At 42.5% G+C, this 13,721-nt stretch overlaps 1 protein-coding gene and 1 long non-coding RNA gene across 2 annotated transcripts in view; one reads left to right on the top strand and one right to left on the bottom strand.

Annotated features, from left to right (window-relative positions):
- The window catches only part of cemip (cell migration inducing hyaluronidase 1), a 130,551-nt gene that overhangs the window by 59,587 nt on the left and 57,243 nt on the right, over positions 1-13,721 (top strand). The window contains 2 exon segments of the mRNA XM_040204675.2: positions 6,602-6,749; positions 8,225-8,416. Coding sequence (XP_040060609.2) covers positions 6,602-6,749; positions 8,225-8,416 — 340 coding nt within the window.
- LOC144385314 (uncharacterized) lies at positions 2,259-4,373 on the bottom strand. Its single transcript, XR_013451539.1, has 2 exons — positions 3,875-4,373; positions 2,259-3,789 (listed from the first exon to the last, which is right to left on the bottom strand). It is a non-coding gene; the product is annotated as an uncharacterized LOC144385314 (long non-coding RNA).

The following is a 13,721-nucleotide window of genomic DNA, read 5'->3' on the forward strand; positions in this document are numbered from 1 at the left end:
AGATGTCAAACTTGTTAAAACCTCTTCCATCCATATCATTATATTTGCACCACTATGCGTCTCCTCAAGAGGCATGGTGGAAAGATTTAAGGTCTTCATCTTCAAGACACACCAAGGTAAGCCTCTGTTGCACGACTTGTCCACACATCAGCAGTCAGCGTGTGGACACTTGTGATACCCCTTAGGGTCTCCTTTACCTTAAACACATGAGATGATTTGGAAAAATAGTAAGCATTAGGAAGAAAATTATATACAGTATTTTTTTCATTATTACCAGTAGTAACTGTATTTACCAATTCAATAATCCAGTTATCAGATGCATGGCAGTTTTCAACGAAGTAGCCCGAGCGCCCTGTTTGACCTACATGTATGACGATTTTTTTACATATGTAAAACAGGGAGACTTAAAATAAAGTCTCTTGGGACCATGCTCTAAAATGAACAGGAAGTCAGTTATAATTTTTTTGTTGTGAATATTCCCTCTATTTGATGTACTTTCTAGTCGCTATACTTTGACAAACTCCTACCTGGGTTTGTCAAAGCCACTTCAAATTTGGACAAAACAGTCCCAAGGCCATTAAAAGTTTTTTTAAACTTTTTGTTTCTGTGTTACGCTGTTGCGAAATGAAGGTGCTTTGGAGGGACTAAATATGCTCCAATCTTTACTAAACTTGGAAAACACATTTACAGTTCTAGATATAGTTACTTCATATGATTTGAATCCTTCCAAATAGCATTGTGGCTCGATAGCGCCCCCTACACGTATTCATAAAGCAGCCCCAGCAACTGCTGGGTTCTAGGTGCACTCACTTGGAGGCCACAGCTTTGATCCAGCTGTAAAGATTTATTTTCCATATCAGCGGTAGGCTTGGGAATAATGAATCAAGTTGGTCAAGTTGGCTGTCACCGACATGAATGGACATGTTTAAATACAGGTGTTCTGCAGAGACACATTCAATGTGTTCTGTTCGCAAAATATATCTGCCAGACTTCACAAGTTAATACTTCTTGGTGGAGCAGAAGTGGTGAGATTAGCTCACGTTCTTTGCCTCGACTGAATGGAGGTGATCCTACATATTTATTTACCTTTTGTAGGTCTTTGTACAGCAAGGCAAGTAGCCAAGTTGTGAGGTATTCTGTTTACAAAGCCAGACTTCGAATCCTACACCCGGCACTGATTATCTTGTCTTTTTGACCACGTGTCGGGCTGAGCGCTTCCCCCCCCCGACATGCAAGGGGAGGATCAGGCCCGTTCAGTGCAACTTCAGTGTCTGACGGAGGCGCTCTAATGTTACGTTTACACCAAAAGCGAAGCGAATTTTCGCCCCGCATTACTCGCGCCAGTTTACTCGCGCGAGTAAAGCGGGTTATTTCGCTTCATTCGCGCCTCAAAGGGGGCGTGGCTTATCTGTTCTGTATCTGTAAAGACGGTTATTATTATGTCCGCTATCCACCATGGAAATAAATAACCACAATTTCTGCGCTTTATTTGTTGTGTGAATTACACAAACGTCGGCACCGCAAACATCATGACATCATCCGGACACATCTTGAATTTCACCGACTCCTCCAGGAAGTGCGTCTGGATGACTGCGGCTTCCAGCGCTGCTTCAGGCGGACCAGCAGCCGGTCTGATGACCTGTTATGTCGGATCGGTGCGTCTCTCGGTTACACACAAACTAACTTGAGCGGACGTTTAATAAAGTGTATTCACGCTGTGGCAGCAGGACGGCAGGGTTGTCACGATACCAAAATTATGACTTCGATACTATACCTGCCAAAATATTACGGTACCCGATACTTACGATACGATACCACAAATAGCACTGCATGAAAAGTGGGATTTTCGTCAGTTTGCGGCACTGTAGATTGTCGTGGAATTTCAGGTTTACGGCTGTTTACGGCAATTTGCGGGCAACACCGAAAACTGCCGTAAATTGTCAGAAATTGACGTGGGCCTCCCTTGGCAGTTGTCCCCCCATTACCCCCCTCCTCCTAATTCTAGGGAGGCTTTGACATGTAAATGAAAATGCTGTGAGCTATACAAATGCAAATCAGGGTTGCAGAGGGAGTTTTAGCCCAGGTGACATTTTTTTAAAAGGTAAGAAAATATCTGGTACAAATAGATCAGGCTCAGTAGCCTAATTATAGACTCTTACATTTTAGCTTGAATTTATTTATTTAATTCAAATATGCTAGATTACTGTGTACGCCATTAGCAATGGCAAATGTTATGTAAAAAAGATACACAAAATAACTTCTTTAAAAAATAAGTTTTAATAAAATAAAATGAGCATTCCATGCAAACAACATTTGAATCAGAATGAGGGGTCTGCAGAGATCACAGTCTCCTAGAGCTCAACTACAGTGCATAGTGGCAGGACTACAGTGACTTTTTCTTTGGTCTTGCTTAAATGCACAGGATGGATGTATTAACCACACATCTTCTAGCAATGCGCTCAACTGGCAGAAATGGTGCTGGGTATGACGTATCTGTTCCCTGCAAGCCCCAAACTTCTATTGGCTTTCCATAAAAATGTCTGTCCGGGTGGAGATGAAGCCAGGAAACTTGTGCAAGAACATGTTTAAATGCAGTACCCTTTGACACAACATTAACAACTATAAACTGCTTTATAATGGCTGGTCGTAGTTCTGCTAGAGGGTCAAGGACGGGTTCCTCAAAACTGTTAGTGTCTGCCAACCAATCACGAGTGATTTTACTTGTTTGAAAGTTGTGGTTTCATCCAATAATGAGCAAGGAAACTCAAGCCTGGTCTGCCCAGGTGTGGTTTTGCTGCCAATCACGAGTGATTTTACTTGTTTGAAAGTTGTGGTTTCATCCAATGAGGAGTAAGGATATTCAAGCCCGTTCTGCTCGGCCACCCGCGGTTTCGCTGCATGTATATGCTAATTAGGGCCATTTGCACCTCCGCCAGCTCTCCACATACGTCATGGTTCGTTTCCGACAATTTGTGGCACAGACAAACGCGACCTGCGTGGGTTGCAAATTATCGGAAACAGTCAGAAATTAGGGAGATTTCCGGGTGTTTACGGGGACGAAAATCTCACTTTCCATGCAGTGATAGCCTTGCAGAAGGCCTTCCAAACCATGGACACAAACACGGGGCCCCGATCCGAAACAATGTCTGAAGGGATTCCATGTAAACGCACGACATGATCAACTTGAAGCTCCGCCATCCTCAAGGCAGTGGGCAGTTTGGGAAGAGCAACAAACCAACCTTTTTAGGGTCTGGTTTGATGCTCCCACCCTGAATGATATAGCCCAGGAAAGACACAGTATCCACATGAAAATCACATTACATTACATGTCATGTCATTTAGCTGCGCTTTTATCCAAAGCGACTTACATTACATTTTTAACCCATGGCTTTTTTACATTTTTGCCCAGGGAGCAATTAGGGGTTAGGTGTCTTGCCCAGGGACACTTCGACTTGACTCGAGACATGGGGCAGCCGGGACTCGAACCCCTGCGCCACGCCGACTCCTGTCGGTTTTCCAACAACCTGGTGAGAACCTGGAAGACATGAGAAATGTGTTCCTCCATAGACCCAGAGTAGATGAGGACGAAGCGGTTGATGAAATCCCGGAGAACGTCGTTAATTAAGGCCTGGAAAACAGCAGGAGCGTTAGTAAGGCCGAACGGCATAACCAGATACTCAAAATGACCTAGAGGTGTATTAAATGCAGTTTTCCATTCGTCGCCCTCCTTAATCCGAACAAGGTGTTAGGCGTTGCGGAGGTCCGCTTTGGTGAATAGCTTGCCACCTTCTAGGGAACACAGATTGGAACTGATCAGTGGTAGTGGTACTTATTCTTTACTGTAATCTTCTAAGGTCAGATCAATGGGGGTTACCTAATTGCTGTGTTGAGCGGCCTCGACCCTAGCAGGCTGAGCCGACTTGAGGCAGACTGAGTGACAGAGAGCTCCAACCCAGGATTTTACCGGTGGCCCACTCAATATGTGGGCTGTGTGCTTTAAGCCAGGGATGTCCCAGAACCACAGGGGTTTCGAGGGAGGTCAACAGGTGAAAGGAGAGTTTCTCACGATGATTGCCTGAAACCGTCAAATCCACTGGGGAAGTCTTGTGGCTTACGGTAGTAAATGCCTCGCCATTGAGAGCAAGGGCGGGAATGGAGTTCTCCAGCGGTGCAACTGTGCAACCCAGTTGCTGAGCCAGTTGAGTGTCCAGCAGGTTAGCCTGAGCGCCAGAATCTAAGAGAGCCAACAGAGACACCCTCCCCACACAGAGAGAAATCTGCAGCAGCAGGCGAAACTGTGAGAGTGATTGATTTATGGCAGCTTGGCTCGTCCCTATGTCTACTGACGAGCCCTGTCTTTTGGCAAGATGGGCCATCTGCTGGGAAATTATTGCGCAAATAATTTGCTTCGCTTTTGGTGTGAACGCACCATAATGCCTTTTATAGACATGATTCTGCCACTTAGTCGCAGAATAGCAGTGATAACTCAACTACAGAAAAAAGGAGACCTGCAGGAAATTAAGAACTGGAGTCCAGTTTACCTCTTTTGTACCATTCGTTTTTCAATCTGTTGTCTTGTATTTCGTGCTTTGTCACATATCGGTTATTGTTGACAAATATATTTGTGTGTGTTTAATGCTGTCATATATGGTAGTCTAGTGCACTATCTATCTATGCCTGTAAAGGGAGACACTGTGATCCATTAAACCAGCACGGCTAACTAAGAAGCCTCTAATGCATTTATTTACGAATGCCATTTTAATTTATCTCATAACACTTGGTTGTTTTTTAGCTGTACTTCGATGGGGTGTATACATTCACTTAACTTGCACTACAATGATGGTAATAACTTAATGAATAAGTTTCAATTGAACATGGGGGTGTGTTTGTGAGTGTAGTATAGAGATCAAGTTCTGACGTTAAAACAAATACTGTTACATTTTCTGATTTGTATTTTTATTTATTTTTTAATAAATGTTTATGTTCAAGGAGCAACCTGTACTTTCTGAAGTATTTTTGCAGTGTGAATTTGCAGTTCTGTTTTAGAATAAAGGATTGGAAATGAAAGCTTTTTAATGCTGTTTTTCTTTTATCCGATTAATCGAAGAAATAATCAACCGATTAATCGATTATCAAAATAATTGTTAGTTGCAGCCCTAGTTATTTTCTTATAACTGTTGGAAGAACATAACACACTCACTCAAGCGCCTGCGTGCACGGATCCATACGGTACACGTGTAAGCTCACGGCAGCTTCTGTCTCTCTCTTCTGTACATCTCTAAACAGTTAACATACATCTCAACATACATCCTTATTTACACAGTGGTTCAGGTTTATTAATTAATGACTACTTACGCTAACCCGTTGAACAAGTAGTTATCTCGAGCAACCAAGATGCTAAAAGCTAATACTCTCTGTATCGTCAGTAGCCGCCAACTCCTGCGCTGTAACTCCTCGGTGCTATCGCGTGACTCCTGCTGATGGTACTTAAAGTGACAGTACACCCTAATTTGAAGCAGCATCTGTCACTTGCCTAACCCTGCATGTAGACCATCTAACGGTATGAAAACCTCCCTGCCCCCACTTCCCCCGGCTACATATAATATATTATTATTATTTATTTGGCATTTGTTTGTTCGTGGTTGCAAAATAATTTGTTTTTATAACTTTCACAAAATAAAAACAATATGTACCTTTCTTTATTTGGCTTCTGGTTTTCCCTTAAAAACAACAACAGGAGAAAACTTGCAGGAGAGCTGCAAAAACTGTACTTCGACACTGGACACTTGGACCGGTGTGAAACCAGTGTGGAGGGTTTTATACAAACCTCCCATAAAAAAAGAGAACTGGAGATCTACAGTGGAGGATCTTAGAGTTCTTTTGCTGTTAATTCTTTTATTGCTGTTATTACTCCTACAGTTTGTAAACATTGTCTGTTCTGTGAGGAGGTAACGGCCGTGTTGAGGCTGTTTTTATTATTTTATGAGACTCCTTTTTAACCTATTTAACACACGCGGGATGTTTTTAAAGGGTTTAGTGACCTGGTCCAGGGCCACCTTTATTATAGGAGTGAGCTTCATCAGCTTCAGCTTCCACTTACAGAGTGGAAGCTGATGAAACACTTGGAGAGGTGAAACTGTCAATTTACAGAAAAAGGAAAAAACAGAGTAGAGAGCCGGGCAGGAAGCTCTTCATATATTCATCTCACGAATCAAAGCTAGAATCTGGGTGGATTTTAGGTTCTTCAACGGTGTGAACAACATCCAAGATTTTAAAGAAAATGGTGTCTGATGATAGTATGTTGTGCGGTTGGAGAAGAACCAGTTTTTAACGCTCCTTTTAATAATTTGGTTTTTCTTTGTCTGTTGATTGGTTTAAGCTTGCCACGACAACGTTCGCTTGCCTATATATAAATAAAATAAAGGTTTTCTAAAAATAAAAATCTCTTTCTTCCTCTCTTTAGATCATACATCATATTTTTATTTACCTTTATTCTTGAAGAATGTTAAATACAATACCAATGGCAGAATTTTACAATGTGTAGGTGTTTTGCAACTAGTACCTGCCGTTAATTGTTGTATGTAATTTGTGCCTTGTGCAGGCTGAAACCGATGATGGAACACCAGCCAACCAGACCGGAGACGTAATCCACAAGAATGTAAAGGACTATGGCTTTGTCTGCCTCAACAAGGACCAAGCTCACGGCTTCTGTCACAACTACAGGGTTCGCTTCCTCTGTGGAAAACTGGGTACATTCTTAACTTTGAATGGATTTATTGCAAAAATAGTTTGTCAACGACCACCTGCATGGTATTTTTTAAATGCATTTTCTGAGAAGAGAATGTAAACATTCTAAGTCTTCAACATAGATCAACCTTAAGGCACCTACATAGACATGGGAGGAAAGGGGGTCTTAGGTGTGAATGGTTTCCAGTTTCAATGAGTCAGCCCTATGATAGTCTGTAAAGGGTTTTCTAACATAAAATTAGTAACTATATAATTTTTTTAAAAATCCATTAGAGAAAAATGTGGCCTTGTGTACCATTAGACCAGTGGTCATCAACTTGTCTGCGGGACCCAACATCACAATTTATTGACAAGCCATGACAAGAAATATTAGATTAAAGAATTATAAATAAATCCTTGAAAAACAAAATAAAGTAGTAATAAAAGAAAGCATGCTGGACAGCAGAAGTCCTGCTCCAAAGGTGGTTTCCCAGTGGAACCACAGATGTGTTCCAAGACACGCCCAAGGTTACCAGTTGTTTTACATCCACGACACCAAAAGGTTTTGTCCATGCTGACCTACGTCAACGTAATGGATAAATTATACAAAGGGTGGACGTATTTTTGTGAGTCTCCGTGGCGTACTGCTAAGAGCAGCCACCAGGTTGACGTTTTGATGTTTTGACCCACCGGGTTCGAATCCAGGTTGTGCCGATCTTTCCTTTAATATATTTTTTTATATAAATATTTTCATACGTGGCTTATATTATATATAATATATATATACATTTTTCTAGGCTTGCGGACGCAAGCCTCCCGCAGCGCACAAGGCTGCGATTGGTCCGCTAACTACATCCTTTACGGAGTCTCACGTTTCCATTTTCATAGCCCGATACGCCATTATTAAAACAAAGAATGTTTACGAGAGAACGCATCAGATTGAAGAGCTTCTGTCGGAGGAAATGCGTAAATATGACTGGTTAGATTCATGAGGGAGATCGCTGCAAACGCCGGTTTGCCGGTCGAGAGGTGCACAAAGTTGTGGAGGAAAATACAGGACAAATGTGTCCAAGATGAAAAGAGCAGCAGTGGCGATGCACGGGGCAATAAAGTCTATGATAAATAAATAAACAAACCAACGACTTCCACAAACAAAGACGTGACTCTCTAGGTCGTCTTCGACAAAAAAACACGTTACTCAACCTATTGTTCTGGCGGTAAATTACTCTGCAACACACGCAAGACTTTTTGAACCATGAATTGAAACGAGTGCGTCGACGCAACGACACAGACGCAGAAGCATGCGCCAGCCTTTCACTAGTAAAGCGGGGCAAAAATTTGCTTCGCTTTTGGTGTGAACGTACCATAATTGCACATCACCTGCAGTCGTATGTGTGTGTGTCAGATATTGAGGTTTTGATGATCCCGAAGTAGACTTGTCTTGCAGTGTGAAAATAGCAGTATGTATTCTTTGAGCTCTAACTTTCTGCCTCTGTAGTTCGTCCGCAGGCCTCCATTTCCATCGATATTTTTTCCAACAGCAGCATACTGGAGCTGGCCGACCAACCAGAGGGCTGGAAGTCTGGGGATCAGGTAGTCACGGCCAGTACCGACTACTCAATGCACCAGGCCGAAGAGTTCACCCTGTTACCCTGCCCTACCTGCAATTCCAACCAAGTCAAGATCCAAGGTAAGACAAGAGAGAATAGTATATTACCATGCAGAGCTCGAAGGAGAGGCTCTTCATAGCATAAAATCGAGGTCTCTGGAGCAGAGGTCTTTTGACAACCAGTCTTCATAGGAGAGACCATAATATACTTTTTCCACTCACATGCTCCTTGCCTGTCTTAGGATCAGCGGCATCTCCTTCTTTATTCTTTAAATCTACAGTATAAAATAGAAGGCTATAGGCTAGGGGGTATAGAGTACAAATAAAAAGTTAAAAATACAGATAACCATACTCTACACAACTGTGTATGTGAAAGTGACAAGTTTATGTGCATGTGGAGTGTGACTCAGTCACACAGGCTCTGTTAATGAGCCCGACTGTCGACGGAAAGAATCTGTTGTGGCATGAAGTCTTGGTCCTGATGGACCTCAGCCTCCTGTCAGATGGAAGGGGAACAAACAGTTCTTGTCTAGGGTGAGAGGGGTCGGCTACGATCTTTTTAGCTCACTTCAGGGTCCTAGAAGCAAACAAGTACAGGAGAGATGCCAGATTGCAGCCGATCACCCTCTCTGCAGAGCGGATGACACGATGCAGCCTGCCCTTGTCTGTGGCTGCAGCGTACCAGAAATGCACTTTTTAAGTCGCTTTGGATAAAAGCGTTGGCTAAATGACATGTAATGTAATAACCAGGTCATTATGATGTACCATTTCAATTCAATTGATTTTATTTTGTATAGCCTAAAATCGCAAATTACAAATTTGCCTCAGAGGGCTTTACAGTCTGTACACATACAACATCCTCTGTCCCGAAACCCACCATCGGCACAGGAAAAACTCCCCAAAAAATGAAAAAACCTTTCCAGGAGGGAAAAAAGGGAAGAAACCGTAGGGAGAACGTCAGAGGAGGGATCCCACTCCCAGGATGGACAGACTACAATGGATGCCATGTGTACAGAATGAACAATGTATAATACATGCAATTCCTATGACAGAAATGATTCAAGTAATTGTGAGTAGTAAGCCAGCCGCACAGCAGGACCCCTGCAGGGGCAACCACCATCAGATAGAACCACCATCTACAGAAGCCTGTGGGGAGGGAGAGCACAGAGACATTAGGAGAGGGTAATGTTGGTTTACGAGTACAGTAATGTGATTAATATCTAAAATAATAATGATGATGGCAGCAGCAGGCGTCAGCAGAGCCACGGCAGGTGTCAGGACCAGGGTCCAGAAGGAACTACGATCTACGGAGACCTGCTAGGGGAGAAGGCACAAAAAAACTCCCGAAAAGAAGCGGAATTAGTCATTTGCATTAATAAAACGTGAATTATGGTAGAACGAGAACGTGAAAGAGGAGCTCGGTGTGGCCTAAGAAGTCCCCCGGCAGTCTAAGCCTATAGCAGCTTAACTAAGGGCTGGTCTGGGCTAACCTGAGCCAGCCCTAACTATAGGCAGAATCAAAGAGGAAAGTTTTAAGTTTTACTTTAAAAGAGCTGACCGAATCTGCCCCCCGGACTGAAAGTGGAACCTGGTTCCACAAAAGAGGAGCTTGATGACTGAAGGCCTGGCCCCCAGCCTACTTTTTAAAACCATAGGAACCAAAAGTAACCCAGCATCTATGGAGCGCAGCTGCCTTGTAGGGCAATAAGGTGTTAAAAGCTCTTTAAGATACGACGATGCCTCACCAGCAAGTGCCTTGTGGGTGAGGAGAAGTACCTTAAAATCTATTCTTGAATTAACAGGGAGCCAGTGCAGGGAAGTTAATACAGGAGTGATATGATCCCTTTTCTTAGTTCTTGTTAATACACTTGCTGCAGCATTCTGAATCAACTGGAGAGGCTTAAGACATTTACAAGAGCAGCCCGATAAGAATTACAGTAGTCCAGTCTGGAAGTGACAAACGCATGAACTCATTTTTGAACTAAGTTCCTGATTTTTGATATGTTACGTAGAGGAAAATAGGCAGTACTTGAAGTCTTCTTCATATGCGAGTTGAAGGTCATATCCTGGTCGAAGAGAACTCCCAGATTCCTGACAGTGCTGCTGGGTACCAGAGCAATTCCATCCATAAAAACTGTATCACGTGACAGCTGGCTTCGAAGGCGCTCTGGGCCTATCAGGATAACTTCCGTTTTTTCTGAGTTTAGCATCAGGAAGTTGCCGGTCATCCAAGTTTTGATGAAGACATTCTTGAAGTCTAACTAGCTGGTCCGTCTCTTCTGGCTTCATCGACAGATACAGTTGAGTATCGTCTGCATAACAATGGAAGTTTATGCGGTGTTTCCTGATAAGATCGCCCAAAGGAAGCATATAGAGGGTAAATAAAATCGGTCCAAGTACAGAACCTTGTGGGACTCCGTGACCAATATTGGTGGTCTTTGAGGATTCACCGTTTACAAGCACAAACTGGGATCGATCCGATAAGTAGGATTTAAACCAGCTGAGTGCAGTTCCTTTGATACCAATTAAATGTTCTAGTCTCTGCAACAGGATACAATGGTCTTTGGCAGGGGTCACCAAACTTTTTTCTCTGGGGGCCACATTATCGTTCCTGACTGTGATGGGGGGCCGGGGGCCGGGTCAGCTATATAACATAGAATTGTATGACCCAGATCAAAATGACCACCAGCAGGCCTCATTGTGTAGTAGAGATTACTAGTCTGGCACAGCCATCCCCACTACTATATCCCCACTACTATATCAACACATTTATTTATCTTTACTAGTGGTTTGCAAAAGTAGTAATTGAGTCTTCACACTTTGTTTTAATTTGAAATATCAGATTTTCCATTTATTTATTTTCAAATAAAAATAACATCAAAGCTGTCAAGGTAAGAAACATCTTCCTAGTTGAGGTGATTGACACTGGCAAAGGTGAGTGAAAAATTATAAATTACGGGTAGGCCTGTTGATATTAATAATAATTGTGTGCAGCACTTAATAAAGGTCAAATAAATAGGCCTATACAATTAATTAATTAAAAACATTGAAATTATAATAACATGAATAATAGAACAACTAGCCAGCTCTTATGCCTGTCCAGGTGAGCATGTTCAGTAAACATTTTTTAGGTCAAGGTGAAAATGAAATCAGCAGTAGGCTCAAAACTAAAGCACAACCATAATACAGAATAATGGGAATCAAAATCAGTAGTATGTGTAGGTGAGCTGGATTTGCACTTGTTGATGAATGGTCTTTGGGATGGAGTCAGCAACAGCAATCTCCTCTCCTCACTTCAAGGTGCCTTCTGGAGCCCTGGCATGGAGGGATGACCGATTGAACACAAGAAGCACCCTATTCGGGGTTCATACACATTTTAACCAATACTTTTCCATGACTTTTCGGCACATTTCCATGACTATTTTGATTAATATATGCGAGGGAAAGAGAGCAAGACAGCGCTTAGTTTGGAGACGGTGCACGCACGTGACCGGCTCTTTCTCTCTCTCTGCTCGTTCTTTCAGTTAAACTTGCAGCTTTTTAACTTTAACGTTAAATGCCGGTCACATCGTCTCTAAACAGTCCGCTCTCAGTGAAGTTCTGCGCGAAACATTTCACCGCGAAACATTTCGGCAGAGGGAAAAAAACATTACATTTTGGAAGTAACTTGCCCAACACTGTCAGCACCGACTTCGCCTCAGGCAACATCGCAACAAGCGAGTGAATCGGAAGTGAACTGAACGTTATGCCATGACGACTTTTGGGGATTGCCTCATTGGGCCGGTTCAAGTAGTGGGGGGCAGAGGGGCTGGAGGGCCAGTCAAAGGTGGGCCTGAGTCGGCCCGTGGGCCTTAGTTTGGTGACCAATGGTCTATGGTATCAAATGCGGCACTAAGGTCCAGCAAGACAAGAAAAGAGATGAGTCCTTGGTCCGATGCAAGTAGAAGATCATTCGTAATTTTCACCAGTGCTGTTTGTGTACTGTGATGTGCTCGAAATCCTGACTGGAAATCCTCGAACAAAGCATTGTTTTGTAGAAAGTCACATAATTGATTTGCGACGGATTTCTCAAGGATCTTAGAGAGGAAGGGAAGATTAGAGATAGGTCTGTAGTTAGCCAACACCTCTGGAGCAAGAGTAGGTTTCTTAAAAAGAGGTTTAATTACAGCAGCTACCTTGAAGGACTGTGGTACATGTCCTGTCAACAAAGACAGATTCATAATATCTAATAAGGATGTGCTAACTAAAGGAAAAACGTCCTTAAGCAGCTTGGTCGGAATCGGATCCAAGAGACAAGTAGAAGATTTAGACTTTGAAAATAAAGAAGTCAGTTGATTAAGGTTGATGGAAGAGAAGGCATCCAAACAGGCATCAGGGCCCACTGCTGCATCCAAGGTCCCTACATCGGAGGACAGGTCGGCACTGGTTGATTCCATTCCAAAATGAAAGCCTCTCAAAATACCATATATGAGGCAATTTCCTTCAAAATCCAATTCCAATTCATTCCAGACTACATCTGGTCAATGTCAGATTAGATTTAAAATGAAACAATCAATACTTATAGGATTTTTTCAATTCAGATTGATAGTACACATCCCCAAGGTGTCACTCGGGGATAACCAGGACATTCTGATGTACTATTCCTAAATTAAAGCCTCTCAAAATACCATACATGAGCCAATTTCCTTCTAATTCTCCATCACAAGATCTGGTCAATTTCAGATCAGATTTAAATGGAAACAATCAAAAGGTACATGATCATTTCACTTTAGATTGATAGTACACATGGTTTCACTTGGTGATAACCAGGACATTCTGATGTACCGTTTTAGAAATGAAAGCCTCTCAAAATGCCACCTTCGTTTTTTACTGGATACTAGAAAATGTGACTTCCTGTTACCAGTAGGTGGCGTTATTACTTGATTCAACTTTACATCTCTTCAGGCCCAGAGTCCCATCAAACATGTGTGAATTGGAAAGAATCCGATGATCTAGAGTAGAGTTACAACGGTTTAGTTGTTCTTCGCAAAGGATCAATTTTGCCGATGCACCCTCTCGCCACGATTATCGGATTCTTATAATATTCACAGTGAAGCATTATCAAGGTCTTAACTCTCTGCTAAGAAATTGTCAGAGGGATCAGATTAACCTTTGAGGAGCATAACCTAATGAGGAGCAGGGTGTAAAAAAAATACATTTATCTCCCTGTTGCCCCCCAGGAGGTGCTATGACTAAGGTTAAAAATGATCACACGGATGTCTACAGGGAGAGAAGTTCATGCCATATGAGAAATATGGAGCAGATTAGATGGTTGAGTTAAAACAACTTTTCGTGGCGAATGGTGTTTTTTGAAAATGCTCCCTACACACATAGTTTGGAATTTCTC

This window comes from Gasterosteus aculeatus, chromosome 12 (assembly GCF_964276395.1).
Source record: "Gasterosteus aculeatus chromosome 12, fGasAcu3.hap1.1, whole genome shotgun sequence".
In the NCBI taxonomy this organism is placed as follows: domain Eukaryota; kingdom Metazoa; phylum Chordata; class Actinopteri; order Perciformes; family Gasterosteidae; genus Gasterosteus; species Gasterosteus aculeatus.